General features: G+C 44.6%; 1 protein-coding gene across 2 annotated transcripts in view; it reads left to right on the forward strand.

Moving 5' to 3' along the window:
• LOC8039240 (single-minded homolog 2) overlaps positions 1–19,690 on the forward strand; it is a 135,643-nt gene that overhangs the window by 19,817 nt on the left and 96,136 nt on the right. For both annotated transcript variants that reach the window (XM_042292073.1, XM_042292074.1), the window contains exon 2: positions 13,309–13,539. In XM_042292073.1, coding sequence (XP_042148007.1) covers positions 13,365–13,539 — 175 coding nt within the window. In that variant the 5' untranslated portion in view covers positions 13,309–13,364. The remainder of the gene's footprint in view (positions 1–13,308; positions 13,540–19,690) is intronic.

Raw genomic sequence — 19,690 nt, forward strand, 5'->3', positions numbered from 1 at the left:
ACGAAAACAAACGAGGGAAAGAAGAAAAAAAAAAGAAATATCAACGAGGCAGCAGCTGTGCAGGCGAGGTGACGTTAAAGTGAGTTTTAACAAAAAGGAGGTTGACTGACGATCTCGTCTCTACCATTGTGCATGGACAGTTTTCCTTCAGTAGTCGCTTTTTTTTTTTTTTACTGTGCCAATAAATTATTTCGAAATACCATCTTTAAGTGGAGACATCGATAGAGTCAAACGTCATGCTTACCTTACTTTTTCAACTTATACTTTTTAGTCAACATTTTATTTTGGCATTCGACAATTTGCGTAATACGTGCATGAAATTTGGTAGTAATAAAACATAACCATAATAAAAAAGCAGTTTCTTTGTAAACAGCTCATAGATTTAGTTCTCTCGTAGCTGCTATGACGACATCCACGCGAAAAAAAGAAAAAAAAAGGTTGTGTCGATGTTTAAACAGCCGGAAGTTAGCCAGCCTCAGTGGGCGCCTGGTGTCTCAACTGTAGATGCGCAATTTAAAGACCGTAGGTTAGCGGTATGACCGCTAACCTGGTGTCTTTAACGTGCACCCCGCAGTAGTGATACACGACCGCACGCCGGTACGATGCTCATCCAGATCGAAACGGGCAGGGCCGGGGATTGAGCCCAGGATCCTGGTTTCTGCAGCGCGAGCTTTCGCTCTGTGTGCCTTGAGCTGGTGTGCGCTAGCCCACTCACCTACCGATCCTTCTTTCTTTTAATTTGTTTATTTTAATTTATTCAATATTATACACAGCACTTTATTTTCACACAATGGTTACACATCTTTCATTTTCAAACAATCGACGCGCCATACAATCTAAGGCTGTGAAACATATGCTACTTTACTAGCTGGATTAAATCCAGGCGCGTGGACATCGATGCCAATCTTTCCCAAAATACCGTACATACACGTAATTTACATGCGAGAAAGGACACTGAAACACTTCAGTATAGCTGTACACCGGTGTTTGTTTAGTCTTGATACATACTTCACGTGAATGGTTAAAGTATGAGTACCCCAGCTTCCACCATACCTAAAGCCTGCTTTACTCTACTCATACATTATACAAAATACAGTCTGGTCAGATTCGAACACAAGTTACCACGAGAGTCGTGCTTCGAATGCCGCATGGCAACGAGTTCAAGGAGAAACTTGGCACTCGATATTCGAACCCCGAATATCGCGGTGACTGATGTCTGCCACACTGTCTTTTGTATGAAGTATAAGCAGTGTAATTCCGACTTATGAGAAAGTCTTGCAGGATCCACTACTCGTTTCTCAAGGCAAATTTAAAATAAAAAACTAAATACACATGACAATGTGCACATAAACTAGAAAGTTTTACCAGATGTCCTCGTAAAGAGGCAAAATGACATCTGTTCCAGATCTCAATATCGAACAGGGTTAGAGTTACGGCTGTGAGGGCGTAGCTCTCCTAAAGGCTTTGCGTGCGCAAGTATTCGTACAAGTAAATAGTTTTGCAGAGGTGTTAGCACGCGTAATCTTAAAATAAGCTACTAAGTATGTCAATTGCAGCACTGCCACTTTTACTCGCAAACGCGCTGCAAGCGCAGACGTGCGTGCGCTTGCACCACGCGTGTGCCCGTGCACCAAAGTCACGAGCACTGCCTCTGCACGTATTTCCGGTTTAATAATGAACAGCGTTTCTTACACTTATCGCTTTGGTTATCTGATTCAACCGTTGGCTGAGGTCTTAATCATGAAGAAACTGGCAAGCGTACCAAAATGCGTCTCTGGAGCATCGAAAGGCAAGAAGGGGCCAGCCACTGAAAAGGCAACATGGGGAACGCCCGGGGAGCGCGTGATAACGAGGCAGCCAAGCTCACGCCGTCATTGGCTGGAGTAGGGGGGAAACAAAAACATGTAGGCCCATCCGGAGGATAAACAAACGCACGAGGTACGCGAGGAGAAGGTAAACTTGCATGGCGTATAGGCCGGTTTCCTTAGACGCTTTCCCACTTCTTGCGAGTTGCCTGGGCTACGCTGGTGAAAATATTTTTTTTTTCTTACTTCAAAATGCGTATGGGTTCGCTTTTCCGCACATCACACTCAAAGAGCCAGTGACTCTAGGTTCAACTAAAAGTACTGAAGTATGTTGAGATCAAGATTATATTCGGGCCCCTAAATGAAGTCTGCAATGTGGCATCGAACGTGTTGTCATCATGTGAAATGTCATGTTCGGTATCGCATGGCAGGCTTCATTTTTGAGTTTAAAGATAATGTGGATCTTGTTATTCGGTATAATTTCTTCGTTGATGGCAGTGATCAGCATTTCGAGTGTGTCCTTTGGGAAAGTGAACGCAATATAATTCACCATTGGTGCTGATTTTCGTGTTTGTACGTTTAAGAAATACGCCGACGGCAGAACTCAAGAGTCGCGATCGGGAACCTGTTTGTTTTTTGGGAAATGGCAAATAAGTTTTTTTTTCTCGATATTTTTCTTTTATTTCTAGTCGTCCAAAAACATCAACGAAAGCCATTTGATCCAGTGGATAGCGATACGGAAATCGAGTACTATAGCTTTACACAATGACTTAGTTTAATATGTTTTTCCTAATCAAGCTCGCGCGCACTCTCGCTTTAATTTCTATAGCTTATGCTTCCTGCCTTTCAGAGCTATTCTAGTTAACGATCACGACGCAAATGCACTTGCAGGCGTCTGGTAAACACTGGCTTCAAGCATTGAAATAAAAAAGGCGATGATTCACCGAGCATGAGTCCTTTCAAAACTTCCGGCCGTAGCTACGTTCCGTTAACCCATATCATTGGTAGCGACATTTGAGCCTGACAGGCTCTACGGCGGTCAGCGGAACTGCCCTCCGTTTACCATGGATTCCAAGAATGACCTTTGCGCGGCGGCCATTTCGGAGGGCACACGCGCACACCTGGAGCAAAATTGAGGCCTCCTTCTCCGAAAGGCAAAGCTCCGGTTCAGCGGACTAGCTTCTACGTTGGAAGCGGCTTCCGAAGCTAAGGACTCCTGCAACTAGCTTTGACCATGTTAAGTATTTTCAAGATAAGTCGAACCGTGAATTAAGTTGGACGACATTTACTTTACCCTCAAACTCTGAAATCTGAGACCGGTTTATTTTGACGTCGCTGAGAGGAAGGGTAACTACCTAATTGCCGTGCCTATCGGACGGCGATGACTTGAATTTATTGCTAAGGCTGGTTCTATTTCCCAACTTTCATTATCATTGTCTTTCATGTAAGCTCTAAATATATATTTCTCTTTAGAGAGATTGCGTTTTAGGGTGCCACTTAAATAAATTATTATAGACAAGATCAGCAGAGGAAACCTGCGTACACGTCATTCTCAGTGTGGAACGCACGTCGATGTTCAATTCGTCGAATACGCGAAATCGACAGAGGGCAACTCGTCGAAGGCCAGTTTATCGAAGAGACCATATTGTCGACGCTTGTTTATGTTGCATTAAGCTTCTGTGTTAGAACACTAATATACCTTTGTCCGACGTGCGTACGCCTCAGTTTTAATAACAACGGTACGCTCTGCTTAATGTATTTATCTGATCATATATGTGTCGGACAAGTTAATCACTGTTTCTTTTTTAATTCAATGTTACTCTGCAGAAATGCATCTCGGGCGACGTGGGTACAGTGTGAAGACAAAGATGCTAGTTTGAGCCGATGCATGCCTCATGAATATTAACAGAAGACCGTGCGGTGCAGCATGAGCGACCCGGACAAATGGCACATTAGTGTTCCGTTATTTTGCATGATTTTAGTTCCACGAACTCTGCGGATTGGAAGCACCACGGAAGCGTGCTTAATTTGTGCTCGAAAGTGTTTACGGGCAAGATATCCCGGCAGCGCTCACAGGCGTCTTAGCAATGACAAAAATTAAGACTAAAATGTATAAAACTAATAATCATGCAGTGTGAGGTGGGGGGGGGGGGGGCACAGACGCTTAATCTTAGTGTTCCGGGAATGGTTCTTCGTAGAGTTCCGCTTTCCCATTGTGCCACTGTTCACTGGCACGCCCGTAAAAAAATTAACGATGTAAATTTGGAGGACAGAAAATGGAAAGCCAAAAAGCGACCACAATAATTCGACATTCACTTAAAACTTTCTTCCGGCCAATTTGACAAATTGCACTTCGACATATTGCCTCTTTTGACGAGTTGCTCTTTCCGCAAATGGATCTGCGAGAGTTGTCATATTAAGCGAGTTGGCCTTTGGCGAATCGGCTTTCGACGAGCTGGCCAAAACCCCCCCTGCCACAGTTTTTTTTTTTTTTTTTTATATTTACAACGTTAGAGACGGGCAGTGAAGGTTTATATATGTTTGTCCCGTGGCCGTCTTTTGTTGTTTTGTGACTTTAAACGATTCCACAAAAATAAAGATAAAATGTAGTACGTTGCATCAAATTAGCCAGGACAGCGCGCGTTTCACAACCCAACCGTCGACTTTCAAAACGAGGGTACCGATTCTTTAAAATCCGTCAGAAAGGCCGCACGGCTCACTTAACCCATATCACGCCACACCGTTCGACGATGACGGATCCCCATGTGCGTCGACCACCTTGAGAAACCGCCGAGCTCCCGCGCTCTCGCCCCTCGGGCTCTGCTCTCGGTATCTAAGGTCTCACTTCCAAGACAAAGATTTGTACGCGCGGCCCAGCCTTGAAGCGTCGGCTATCGGGTTACCACACCACTTGGGCCGCGAAGCGAGCCCCCGCTCAGGGACGCACTCCCCGCGGCATCTGACCCGAGCCTCAGGAACGTGCGGCCGCACAAGCGGATTCCACGAAAGTAGGCCCGGCTGGAGTCGGTAAATCGCGGTCGTCGTGAATCCTTGCAGAGCCTTTCCGGCGCCATCATGCCAGAAACGGCTGAGCGCTGTGGCCGCGTGTAGCTAACATGGCGGCACTTGAGACAACACCGACTAGGAGTTCTTCTGGTTATGGGTCTCGATCGCCTGACGTCTCTCGTATATCATGAAGGTTATACGAACCAGGGGCTCTCGGCTGGCCAGATTCATTGCAATATTTCTCCAAAATTTTATGCCTGCTAGTATGTGAAACAGACTTTCTGGAGAAGCGATTCAGACTTACAACCTCGCCCTCTTTTTGCAGGTTTCGCCTCGCCCCAACTGTTCTTTATCACCCTTACTTTTTTTTTTCAACACTTGCCGTGGTCATGAATGCATTTGGGCGAGGGTGAAGGAAAGTAAGAAATGCATGTTGGAAAAACGTTTTTAAGTTTTTAGTGGTTTCAATCAAGTTCATGGATGATAAGGCGACATTTAAGGCTCTATATAGTCAAGTTGCTCTGATTTTTTTCCTCTAGCTGAGACAGCTGAGACAGATATATGCCAAGAGTGCAATTTCGTAAAATACATTGTGATGTAGAACAGCAAAATAGGAAAAACAAAATGTGACTGGGCATCAGCTGCCTACTTTATAGGCCGGGGAAGTTACTGAAGAAACAAGAGGAGGGACGACAAAAAGGACAAGAAAAGTTTTGACGCGATAAAACAAGCAATAATACAAAACATAAATAATTACTCATCTAATCATTGACCGCTCGAAAGACTAAAATGAAAGCGAAAAGACCGGCATCTGTTGGGCACGAATGGTCTCAAAGACAACGTGTCAAGCGAGAGCACAAAGTTTGCTGCCCAATCACACAACTGAACGTCGCAGACACGTTTTTTTTTAGCAAAACAAAAATGCAAATGAGTGGAAGTAACTTTTCGAATACCAATTGAGGATATGCGCATTCTATTAATTTTAATTACAATAGCAATTTCCCTAAGCCCTCTCCAATTCTGGTATAGCAAATACAAAGGCAAATTAGAAACAAATATCACATATCGATACACGTATATTCTAAATTTTGTCTGACATTTTGAGATAATCTATAGTTTGCTTCACAACGTGATATGCAATTGTGCAGATATTATTTTCATTAGCTAATCAACTGTTCTGCTGTAATGAGGAACAAATCCCTTACGAAAATGACCAATGAGTCTCAATTTAGGTTTTGATGTATTCCTATAGAGTCAGTTGAAACTCAACATAAACTCAACGTCTAATGAGTTTCATTATAAGAAACTCAGTATCGATTCTATTGAATTTACTGATTAGGAATGCAATTGAGTTTGGTCAGAAGGACCTCAATATCGATTTGTTGAATTTACTCATTAGGGATGCTATTGAGTCATTAAGAACAGAATATATATTGTTTTGAATTTACTCATTAAAATGAAATTGAGTTTTTCATTAAGAATGAAATATGCATTCTTTCCTACTTTACTCATTAAAAATGCGATCCAGTTTGCTCAATATGAACTTAATATATATTATTTTGAATTGACTCATTAACAATGTCATTGAGATTGCTCATTTAGAACTCAATATACAATATTATATTTTATTTAACAATACTGCAGACCTGGGCAGGGAGGGGGGGGGGGGGGTTAAGTGTCGAATTTACCTATTGAGAATGCGATTGACTTTGCTCATTATGAACTCAATATCTATTCATATGAATTTACTCATTAAATATGCAAACGAGTTTTACCATCAAGAACTTAATAACGATTATTTTGAATTTACTTATTAAATTTCTTCTATAATTAAGAGTTCAATATTGATTATTTTAAGTTCACTAAGATGAGTTTTGCCATTCATTATTTTGAGTTTAGCCACTGGAAACCCACTTGAGTTTTATTATTTGAGAGACATTTCTTTGTCTCCTCGTTAGAGATTTAAACAAGTTTTTGCCATTCACTAGTTGACATCAGCTAGTTAGCGCCCTTCTCTGTTGAGGAACCCAGCAAGGGCACAGCTGCAAATACCCATGTGTACAGTTATGTCTCTGAGAATAAACATATTTGATCAGACTCATTTGTGCAAAAAATGGAATCCAAACCTTGACACCTTCGAGAGCATAGCGTGTATTACAATAACTCTCAGGTCACTGACAAGGAGAGGACAATGGGGAGGAGCTTCACAGGTCTCCCCTCAAGCTTAGCCGCTCATTCACACTGGAAGCGGATCCGCGTTCGCAAAGCGGTTGCGAACGCGGTTGTACCAAGATTCAGTACAATTGCACGCGCACTTGATGTCATCGAGTGCGCGTGCAATTGTACTGGATCTTTATACAACCGCGTTCGCAACCGCTTTGCGAACGCGGATCCGCTTCCAGTGTGAATGAGCGGTAAGTCTCCCCCTCGAAAACGCTTCAACATCTCCTGCACATCAAGCGTGCGCGAGATGTTGGTGGAAGGCAAGGAGCGCGTGCTGAAGGCCGTGTGTTTGAAAGACATGCCATGCCGTTCTCACACTGTCAGTGATTATAATGGCATCATTGAGCCTATTATACTAGGCACTTCGTAAAGAAAAGAAGCAATATAATATTTTAAAGTGAGCAACTACCGCGCCTCGTCTTGTCCTGAGTGGTGCTATGCAGAGAAGTGATAACACCGGCTAGGAATCGCTTTTGTGGATTTAGCTACTGCACCGAGCGATTATTGCTTGGTTCCAATGTTTTCTTTTTTTTATTAAAGGATAAAGTACAATGAGGTCGAAATACTGTATATCATTTATTCGACTTTCGAGGAGGGGATAGCGTACTGGGAACTTTAATAAATGATGAGGTGGTCACCGGCCAAATGAATACCGCTCATATGTAGGGTATATAAGGTGGTGGAGTAGTCAAGGGGAGCAGTGTATTGTGAGTGCTTTACACTGTTTGTGTATGTTTTCTTCGCCTGCTTCGTTTCTCTCCATGTTCAATGATTCTAAGAAATTATGAAATAAAAATGCACAAGTTGCACGATTTTTTTTAAACGCAGTTGCAAAAAAAATAATTTATGAAACACAGTTGAAAAAATTCCATTCATACTTAGTTGCAAAAATTCCATTGAAACACAATTGCAAAAATGCTACTCAAACACTATTGCCAAAAATCAATTGGAGTGATATTGCTAAAAATGTAATGAACTCGCTGGCCAATATCCTGTGACGATTCAATAAAGAACTCACAAGAAATAACCGATTCAGTTTCAATTGAGACTAAACGCGGTGTATTGAGTGAATGCTTTACTTTTTTAATTAAAACTCGTTGTAATTTTTGTAAGGAATGTCGCATCCAAACCTCTTCAAGTTCGAAGTACTCGCGTATAAGTCATAACCAACATTGTTCTTTGTGCTTGCGTCTGATGTTCGCCATTCAAAGCAAAGTTGCACTGCGGAAAGTCCTTTTTAAAACCCCTAAGCTTACTTGCTACCAAAGTATCTAGTAAGAATAACAACAAAAAAATTTTACGGTTTTTTGTTTTGTTTTTTTAGTTTTTGTTTGCACTTTGTGTTATCAACAGTGTGAAATACTATAGGGTTGATAGTCACGGAGGGGTACGTGGCGCAGCTTTCTCGCACCGTCTTTCGATCGCACAGTGCAGTACATTGACTTCAAATAAAGAAAAACGGCAACAGGGTTTACCCAGAAACAAGACACAACGCAAGCTGCCCATAACACCGCGTGGTTGCACGACACACTCGGACATTGTCCAAATCAGCAGGTCGCTATGCGGAGTCACGCTTGCCCCGGACATCGGTAACGCGAAGGTTCCTGCCGCTCTCGTTACGCAGTCGAACTGACGTAGCGTAGATTCTCAGCGGAAGCCACCCTCCCGTTTAGAATAGGATCTTGTCGACTGGAAGAGACGAGATTTTTCACCAGAGTTCTTCTTTCCAGCGTGCAGCGGACTTTCAGATTTCCATATTTGCCTTTCTACAAAAATGCAATGACATCAGCAAGAAATCGTTCCAGGTCACGTACCGTGTTTTCGTGTTGCTTGCGATTTTGTTTTTAACACGGAATTGCTTTATGGGCTGGATTTTATGAAAACGTGTAACACTCAAATTTGACGAGAAAGCGTTACACGCAGGGGAAGACAACATGAGGGGTGCACACCCCGCAGCAGGCAAGGCATAATCATTTATACCTAATAATTACTAGGCACAGATAATCGAAGCCAGAGAGATTCACCAAGGAGCCCAGCGAGAACCGAACTACGGATCGTGCGAGCCGTTGGACTGAAAAACGGCTGAAACATCTGCGTTGAGTTTGACAAAGTGCGAGGGTTGCTAGGCAGCAGCTGCCTGACAAACGAGGTAAAAACCGGTTTTGTTGGAGCGGACGTAGATGTTGCCATAGCGACCCTCGCACTCGGTCGGACTCAACGCTAGTGTGTGAGTCGGCCTTAACTATGCATTGCCGAAGACATAGGTCGATTTCGTTAGCACGCGACTATCCGCGGCGAGTGATACTACACTCGGTGTCAACTGCCTTGTGCTACATTGTAAAGGCTGGCCTAGGCTGGCCTAGGCTGGCCTAGGCTGGCCTAGACTGGCCTACCATCCGCAGTACTCCAACTCTGTCAAAGCACATGGCGCCGAAGGGCATGATATTTGTCTCGAAACCGCTCTCGGCGGTAAAGAGAGCCCGCCTTATCATTGTGTACGCGCCCGTCGATAAGAAACGTTTGAACAATTGATTTTCAGACGTATTCTCGGCGTGTAACTATTTTGTGCTACGTCACCTAGGCTAGCGGAGCTTCCACAGTAGTTAAACTCTGCCAAAGTTAGTTACTCGAGCGTGTGCGAATGAAACTCAATACAAAGTCAAGTACTTTCACACAGCGCGAGGCTAGAGCTCTGTGCACGTTGCGCTCGCCTTGGCAATGTAGCACAATGGCGGCACAACTGACATCGGGGAACCTGAAAGTCATTCCATAAGATAGGAAACGTCTTAGCGAGGCCAATGCAAGGAAACGACGACCCAATCAAACAGCGCCGAAATTGCAAGTTCTAGCGCTCTGTTGTACACTTCGTCGTGTCCTCCGCTTTTTTGGCGCTGTTTTTATTTTTCCATTGAAGATGTACCGTCAACTCGCCCAACTTTCCATAATTTTACTCAAGAGCACGTAGTCCAAAGGCGACCGTCGGTGGCAAGTCTCACATTGTCCAGCATACTTAAGCCACACTCGACCGTGGGTAGTGATTCACACTTAGTCCGCTGACGACTGTTGTTTGTGATCCGTACTTAGTCCACCATAATTAGTCCGTCGACGACCGCCAGGGGCATATCATTCTTATTCCAGAATACTTAGAACGCAGGCGACCGTCAGCGGAAATTCCCAATTAGTCTAGCACACTTATTGCGTAGAAACCGTCGGCGGCGAGTCATACGTAGTCCCCCACACCTCTACCAACGCTCATATTTTGTGGACGACGCACCTACCTTCCTCTGCACAGATGCCCCTGGAGAAGGGCTAGGTGCTGTTCTTTTACAACGAGGCAAGGATGGTAGCGAACGTCCCGTTTCTTACGCAAGCAGGAAGCTAAGTGAACCTGACGGCCGGTGCCACACTTTCGAATTGGAATACCTCCAGGGGGTGTGGGCTGTTGAAAAGTTTCGACCTTACCTGTACGGCAAAGCATTTACAGTGGTCACAGACAACTCTGCCTCCCAGTAGCTCCACTCCAAGAGTGACCTCATACAGAAACTTGCTCGATGGGTCATGAAACTTCAAAATTACGATTTTTTTTTTTTAATTTTTCATCGAATCGAGAATTGCCATCAAGGCGCCGATTGCCTTTCACGCAATCCAGTAGGTGACGCTCGCGCGGTTTCAGTGTTAACCCTTCATGACTTGCTGGCAGAACAGTCAGCGAAAGTGGAGGCATCGAGTATAATCGATAATCTCAGAAGCGCAGAAAATGACTTATCTCCGCTGAACAGACAAATCCTACGGAATCTACAAGCGCACTTTCAGTTACGTGACGGAATCCTATACCGTCGGTCACGACGGTCAGATTCGTGGCTGTATGTTGTGCCCAAAGCTTTATGTCGCGGCATTATTGTCATGTGCCACGACGCCCTAACAGCGGGTCATCTGGGACAGCATTAAACATTAGAAAAGATCGCAAGGAGGTTTTGATGGCCTCATGTTAAAGAAAATGTTCAACATTAGGTCCCCTCTTGCACAACGCGTCAGATGCGAAAAACATCACTGCATCCTATGAAATTGGAGCTTCATTGAATTCCTCCTCCAGGCACCTCGTTCGAAGGTATATGGATCGATCGCGTCCGTCCATGTTCAAAGACGTCATCAGTCAGCAAGTACATCATTGTTGCAGCTTACTACCTAACAGAGTGGGTGGAGGTTGCAGTAGTCTTTAACACGGGAGCCACCGACCTCGTCATGTGTTTTAACAAATTTGTGCTATGCCATGGATCTTCGCGTCTCATAATTTCTGATCGAGGAAAGTTGTTTGTGTCTAAACTGGAGGAGCAAGCGCTGCAGGACTACGGAACCAGGACACGCAGCAGCACCCCGTACCATCCCCAGACAAATGTACTCGTGGAACGAAGGAATCGCCCCGAAGGCGGTATGCCTTCAGCCTTTGAGAATACCACACTTAGAGACTGGAATAAATATGCCAGTACAGCTGCGTTCACACTGAACACCACAGGCACCGTTTGAGCTGGTGTACGGCAGACTTGTCGGGGAACTCCTGCCGCGGCACTGTCGACATTTCCAGATCAAGAAACCACCTAGACCTGCCACCTACCGTCTGGAAGGACTCTCGGTGCTTTGTTGACGAAAGCGTAAACGAGTGTTTCCCACTCATGCCAGTCAGCTAAAGGTATACGTCCCCTGTAGGGACTAGGTCATGGCTATTCGAGACAAACAGCTCTCTGGGTTGGGGACGAGTATAACGTCTAAAGGTTGAAGTAGAAATTAAGGACGAATAAGAGAAAAAAATATGGGAGGTAGGGCAGGATCGAGTTACTAAACAATATGTATGAAGCAAATATGCTTCAAACATTCTTGAGGCGTGTCCGCGAAAAATTCTGTCATCATATCCGCAGTGGGCACCTTGTCGCTTGTATAATCATAGCCCCCTTTATTTTAAACAGCCTATCAAATCGCGAAATAGCGTGGCCGCTGTGGAGGGGAAGGAGATCAGAGAAGAGGGCGCGCGCAGGGGTTCTCTCGTGCAGCGCCAAATAATACCCCAGCGGTAAAATCCGGAAACACGAACGCGCTTCATTTTGTTTTCATGAAAGGAGAAAATTTTGCGTCGACCCCCCCACTATTCCACTCCCCTTCCACTCCTCTATGTGCTGGTCGCTCCTTTCTTTTCTTTTCTTTTTTTCTCCGTCAAGGTTTGTTGTTTTCGCGAAGAGGTGCGTCTTGGCATTTAATTTTCGTCATTATTGTCGAGCCCGCTTCCACCTTTGCATTTAATCGCATTATCATCATAACCTTAAAAAGGCAAGCCGTTTACCGTTGTTTGTGTTAGACTGGTGTCAGCTGATAAAACCCGTTTGCTCTACTGACGTCTAACTCCTGGTTAGCTCAATTGGTAGAGCGTTCCACTGGAAATGGAGAGGCCCCTGATTCGACACCGGGACCAGGCGGATTGTTTTGGTCACGCACCAGTCACCTAGCTGTGTCTGCAGATTTTTGTTTGTCCTTTGTCCCCTTGTTCCCCTTCTCCAGGGATTATTTTCGTCATTCTTGTCCAGCCCGCTTGCACCTTTGCGTTTAATTGCATTATCATCATAGGCTTAGGGATCACAGCAGAAGTGGCTCTGCGCTACCACATCGGTAACTGCTCGGCGCTGCTCCTCGCGATTTTCCGGCGGTCGGGCGCTTAATGGCTGCATCGTGAAATTGACAGGCTTTCTAGTATAAAGGAGGCTATGGTAGAATGCATAAGCAATGTGACTGCGGCCTAATAACTCGCACTTACATCACCGGCACCACGAGATTTCGTGCCTACCACAGATACCTTGGCGTGCATGTTGCACGTGCTTGAGGTTGGTCGCTGTCGGTTATTGCTGCCTGCCGCTCAAATGGGGCTAGGACCTTAGACATACGAGGTTGCAGATGTTTCACGCAAACCGGCAATGGCTGTGCTAGCACTAGCTAGAGCAATCGAGGCCTGTGAACATTCCCTTTTTCTTTTACTGAACGCCATCACAGTCGGATGGATCTACTCAGTAATTGGACCTGAGACCACTGCCGTGCGCCCTTCGACCCGTTGATTGGACACGAGACTCAGCCGAGCGCTGACGTAGCCCTCGCGCCCAATCTGTGTCTTTGTTCGAATTCACTGCGAGGACGTCAAAATTCTAGTGTACAGGCTTCGATTATTCGAGGTGGTGTTGGGTGTGCCCGCGCCTTGCGCGAGTCTTCTCGAACAGAAGGGGTGCGGTGCACGCAGGGGCAGCCAAGCCCGAGTTCCCTGCGGCGGCGGTCCCTGCTGCCGGCCCTTCCGCGATGAAGGAAAAGTCCAAGAACGCTGCCCGGTCACGGCGCGAGAAGGAGAATGCCGAGTTCGTGGAGCTGGGCAAGCTGCTCCCTCTGCCGGCGGCCATCACCAGCCAGCTGGACAAGGCGTCCGTCATTCGGCTCACCACCTCCTACCTCAAGATGAGAGCCCTCTTCCCGGACGGTGAGCCCCGCGGGCAGGCCCGAGGCGGTCCACGCGTCCTCCAAAGATTTTTTCTAATACGGAATTGCACTCGAAGGAAAGTTAACACGGACTTCGCGGGCGTTTCTGGCGTGGCATCTTTCCTCCTGAGAGTGGGGAGGATATGGCACAAATGAAGGGAGAAGGGTTGTCCAACCTCTCGTAGAGGTCAAGGGCGTAGTGTCTCTATACTCGTTTTCACCTCAAGAAAAAAGGAAGTTTTGCGCATTGTTCATACGCCGCGCGAAGTAGTTCTTACAATATTTGCTTGTCAGAGGAAGAAGCGATACTTTTGGAGTTTGAAACGCGTACGTCTTGATAAGATAACATATATCTGATCTAAAATGCACTTACACATGTGTTAATTCTTTATATAAAGGGGAAAATTAGTAATGCTCCGCGAGAAGTCGGACTTTTTTTACTACGATTCTTGAGGTGAAAACGAGTATAGTCCTGCATTAATTTTTAAGTCGTCTGCTGGAGTCCAGCGTTGGACGCTGACTGCGCACGTGTGCTCCGTAAGTGACAGCCTTGAACTCGTCTTCCCTCGTTCAGAACACGAGCCTCAGCCAAACGCCGACGCAGCACTCGTGATACGGCTTTGTTTTCTAGGAGGTGTTGGTAGGGTTGCCCTCTACACATTTGCATATGTCCGTCTTATGTACTTTATTGGCCACTTGCGCCCCTACATCACATGGGCGTGAGTCAGACGCGCGTTTGTCGTATATCCTTACTCGTGTTGTCGCGAGAAAGATGTAGGAGAGGTCGACGAGACGGCGCTTCAGAACGAAACGACGGCGCATGCCGAAATTGTACAGTGCTCGTCAAACTTATACGGAACACTTGTGGAATATTGAATGCAGAAAAAAGATAAAATATCAGAGAACTGCGCATATCTATGTGAACTGAAGGTATGCTACGGACATATTGGGACACAGAAAAAAAAGAACTTAGGGCTAGCGCCAGCTATGGACGCCCACATAGAAAAAAAAAATAGAACAAGCCAAGAGTAGGCTTAGCATGTGTTCCAAATAAGTTTGCTGAGCACTGTACGTGTGCGTCGGCTGTTTTTCTCATAAAACTCAGCTCTGCATACGGCGTGTTGATGGACATGTCAAAATACATGCGTGCTTTGCAGGGCCATGAGCCTTTTCTAATTCGCGTTGACTCAAGGATCTTAAGGCCAATTCACACTCTTGCAACCGAGCACGACCGAGATAGACCAGACCGGTTTTTAAGCCTCCTGCGATCTCTTAGGACCAGCTCCGCTGCAGCGCATCCGGTCCTAAGACGTCGCAAGAGGCTTAAAAACCGGTCTGGTCTCTCTCAGTCGTACTCGGTTGCAAGAGTGTGAACGGGCCTTTAGGTGCTTTCACGGATGGGACCACTAGGCACATACGACTGTCGGGACTCGGAACGTGTCGAGCCCAACACAGGCAGAAGACTCGAACGCATGCACATTGCCATGCACCACGCTGTAATATAGATCTAGTTCTTATTACATTTGGCTTCACTCGCTTTTTTTTTTTTTTAGTTCATAAAAATAAAAAGGATGCCTTATAAAGTTATCGTACGTACTTCTTTGCTTTCCGATAACGATACAGATACAGCTCATTCGCATTTCAGCGTGTATCGTATCGTTATTAAGTGTCAGTAACGGAGAGATAAAATTGCATTCTTGCACTTGACAATATATGGTGGCCATTCGACCCAAAATACAAAGTCGCTGCAGGAAACAAGCACCGTGCGAAAAAGCGGGCGGCATACTCCAAGGAATAGAATTAGAGGGACTACATTAAAATTAGAAGGACGTTATGCTATTCGCATTATAGTGACGTATCGTCTAAAAAGCGAGTACCTGCAGTCAGTCTTGTACGCGCCACTAAAAAGAAAGGTAACCGATTATATTTACAAATACTTAATTGAAAAATATAACTGAATATAGTAATGAATTACTGCATCACAAAAATAATTCGAAAATTACCAGAATGTAATTGATTACTTTTTAGGTTACATTTTTTAATTTTATCTGACGAAATCAAAAATGCATACGTATGTTCGTTACATTTTGTTTCTTGTTGTACATTTTCGAGGTGGAATGCCCCCTCCCCCCCCCCCCCCCCCCCCCCCCCCCTTCCATCTCAAAAAGATGGAATCGATGGAATGAGGGTTGGCGTGGCTGGATGAGGTCAGTGCAGAACACAGCCGTCTCATCCGCGGCAAACCAGGATCGTAACAACCCGTACACAGGAAACGAGGCACTGTCGACATCTCTACATTTAAAACGTCGTTGAGCGCGTTGATATTCCAATCCTTATGGTATCTTCGGTATCTTTCTTTAGTTGTTTTGGGGTAAAAAAGTGTCTAAAGTTGGTGTAACATAGACAAGTTACGCACGGAGAGAGAGAGCAATTTTTACGAAAAAAATCAACTCAATAGTTAAGCTCTTTCGGAACCATATAATTGATTAGTTATAATTGATTAGAGAAAATTAGTAGTTGATCTACAGCGAAAGTTTTTCTAAAAAAAGTAACTGAAGCCATGCACGTAGCCAGGATTTTGGTTCGGAGGGGGGGGGGGGGGGGGCGCTCATGACAAAATGCTGTATGAGGGGGAGGGGGGAGAGGAGATCCCAGCAAAATGGAAGATTTCGGGGGGGGGGGGGGGGGGGGGGCGGGCCCCATGGGCCCCCCCACATGCTACGTGCCTGACTGAAGCGTTAAAAAGGTTACAACAAAATGTAATTGATTACAAGTATTCAGTTACTTGTAACTCATTACGTGCAACAAGTCAGCCTTCAGCACAGCGGAATATCCACTAAAAAGGTCAGAATGTGGACACGACTATGCGAGCAATTTGCACATTAGATGAATTGAGTTTATCACTACACATTACAGGCAAATGCATATAGAATTTCGCTGTTTAAAATACACAGAATGTATATTTATTACAAACGTCTCTTTACTAGTTATGGTCAGTGACTGTCTAAGCCATCTCGCATTTAGGAAAACACAGTGTATATTGCATGGCTGTTATGGTCGACGATGAAATTACTGAGTTTTATAACCAAGTAATTGCAGCAATTTGTGCAACACCAGGTTGAACGTGGACAATATGAAAATAGGGTTTAGTACATACCCGCCCCTCGGGGTTTTATGCGCATGAAGCCCATTGTACACTTCAGAAAGTACGACAGTGTGTTCTTCGCCATGGTGCTTAAAACAACAAGATCCACCCGCGTCCACATGCTTATGCGCAATATGTAAATATGCGCGCGTGTGCTCACGCCAGGCGTGCGCGTGCGAAGAAACCGGATTCCAGGGAGCTGATGCATCTGCTTACGAGCCATGCCAACAGGATCGCCACCACGTGGCGCCAGAGCCGCGACTTTCTCTTTGGGAGACCTTCAGATTCGACTATGAAGAAGATACGCAAATACAATCTTCTGAATGTATTGAAGAGGTTTAGCCCACCATGCTTTTCTAGAAGATTCGCTGCAATATGCGATCACCAAGGGGTGCGTGCCGCGTAAGAAGCGCATCACAGGGTTGTTTCAATCGTGTCAGTCGCAATGAAGAAGAAAGATGCCGAATATTACAAAGCTCCTGTTGCGTTGGGTACTCCGCCATTACACATGGTGTCTAAAAAAATTGGGTTCTGGCGACACCAGATGAAGTAAACCTAACTAGATACAAAAAGAAGCCGAAATCTCGCAGCTCGATTGCGCAATCGTGAAGGTAAACAGATCATTGAGAAGAGAAGGTTAATAAACGGGCGAGCTGGTTAACATTAGAAAGTATTCTAAACGGAGACGACGGACGACAAAGGGTACAAGGGACATACACACACGTCTCAAACGCAGCTGAAAATATTTTCTTCACATTATGTTTTATATGCAGCCCTCTCACACGACGTCCACCGAGTTGGCACACATTCACACAGCCAACGCCACGCCTCCTTAACGCAGCAAATGCTACGAACCCGTATAACCGACCCTCCCACATGTCACGTGTCCATCACGCAGCAAGATTACTCTCAGTCATATTTGAAACAGTGATTTAAAGCAGTTTGGGAGGCGAGCTAACGAGAGACTTCACTTGTACTCTCACGTGCTTTGACCCAATTAGAATGTCTTAGACAAGGAAAAGACCTAGTAAAAGACGCAAGATAGCTAAGTTTTGTATTTTTTACATTCATATCTTCATCCAATGTCTTCAACTATATACCTTTCCACTTTTATAATTTCGCTTACGAGTATAGGTTTTATGCTAGAGAATAGCTTACCCGCACAACACACCCGACCGTGAGCAGAAATCGCCGCAGCAGAATCAAAGCAAATTGGAGAAGATCGATGTTTACAGTGCTAAAGGTCAGTCTGCTCTCATACATATTGAGAGACTTGTTGAGCACTACTTAGGAGCAATTCATCCAATGCAGAACACTGCGTCCCAGCCTGGAGTCTTTATCTACTGACTGCATGGCCGCACGCCAGTTCGATGGTAGGTAATTCCCACATCCAGACTTGCACGAAATAACAATAAAAAGAGTATTTAAATTAAGTTACTTACTTTGAACCCAGTAAAATAACCACGAAATGAAGTATTAAATACGCTAAAGGAATCTGAAAAGAGTACTAGATTAATATAAGATTAATAAAAGATAAATACTCAGCAAAGTAACTTGTTGCTTTCAAGATACTCCCAAGTGAAATTTGTCTTTGCAGTTCAGTCAGACAGCTAACTACAATATAAATTAACATAAAGCCCATAATTACCAAGCAGTCGAATTCTCTCGCATAACATCTGTCTCTCTCAATTTGTGTCCGACAGCTTGGCCCTTTGCCCGCAACGTTGGGACTAGTTGAAATATCGCAGACGAAATGTGTCCAATCGCAGAGCGGCTCCTGGAAAACTGGAAGTAAAAATAGTTGAATTAGTAAGTACAAAGTATTTATATTATTAAAATATTTAAATTAACATTTACTACAAATATGGAGTTCTCAAATAGAGATATAATAGATGCTTTGTTTTAGAGAGATTTGCTCTTTGTATTCGTAGAAAATTGCCTGTCGTATTTGAAGGTACTTGTAGGATATCAGGTTACTTCCAGAAGTGTTTACGATATAATAATAGGAGTAGAATACTGTATTTAAGATATGACATGTACAAGTCTGGCCATGTCAAAAGCGGAGGGGGCGGGGATTTCGCTTGGCGTTCCTGGATTCTGCAAGCCGAACGAAAGTCAAAGAGAACAAGACGGCGCACGCATGAGTATACTCTCTTGTGGCCCCGAGGAAAGCCGGAACAAACAAAAACATGGCCAGGTTACTTGCAACGCTGAGGTTCAGAATTAAACAATGTAAAAGCAAGAGTGGAGACTTCGCCTACTTTGTGTTTTCGCCTTTTGTCAAGTCTAACGGTCTGAGCCATTGGGGAAAAGGAAAAGGAAATAGTGTGCTGTTCGGAATCCGCGCGACACTGCGTTGAATGAATGGCTTCGTATTCAGAGACCGGCTCACGTGGGGTTCTCGCCGAATGCTTTCTTCTGCTGAAGCCCCACAAAGTGTATAATATATTTTGTGACACCTATTTCATTTTTATATATGGCTTCTCCACCCCATTTAGTCTTCGATCGAGAAATATACATTAAATAAAACGTTTATTCATTCTTTTACTCTTTTTTTTTTCACGGTGGACTCGTATGGCTCAATATGTTCCTTTTTATCTTGGTTTATTGGACTCATATTTGAATGGCTGTGTTTTGTGGCGTAATCGATATTTCCGGATTAGCGATGTGGTATCACTTTCTGTATCTCTGAAGCTTACCATGTCTGTTTTTTTCTTTTTTTTCCAGTTAACCAGAATCGAACTTTTGAGGAAATGTGCCAACAAATGCCAAGGAATTTTGATGCACATGCAAAGCTGCACACTCCAAACAGTCAGTCAGTAAACGCCTCGTTTATGGGTGCGAGGCCATGGCTGTTTGGTTTATTTTACCTAGCTGGGAAAAGTCTAATGAGTGATTAGGGTAGATGAAAGGAAGAGAGCCAGATAAAACGAGAGACGCCTGCAGAGCGTATGTATGCGCACTCTCTCGGAAGTTTCAAATGAAAGTTTGGTGAAAAAGTTACTTC

The sequence above is a fragment of the Ixodes scapularis genome, unplaced genomic scaffold (assembly GCF_016920785.2).
Source record: "Ixodes scapularis isolate PalLabHiFi unplaced genomic scaffold, ASM1692078v2 PGA_scaffold2__306_contigs__length_199485367, whole genome shotgun sequence".
Taxonomy (NCBI): Eukaryota; Metazoa; Arthropoda; class Arachnida; order Ixodida; family Ixodidae; genus Ixodes; species Ixodes scapularis.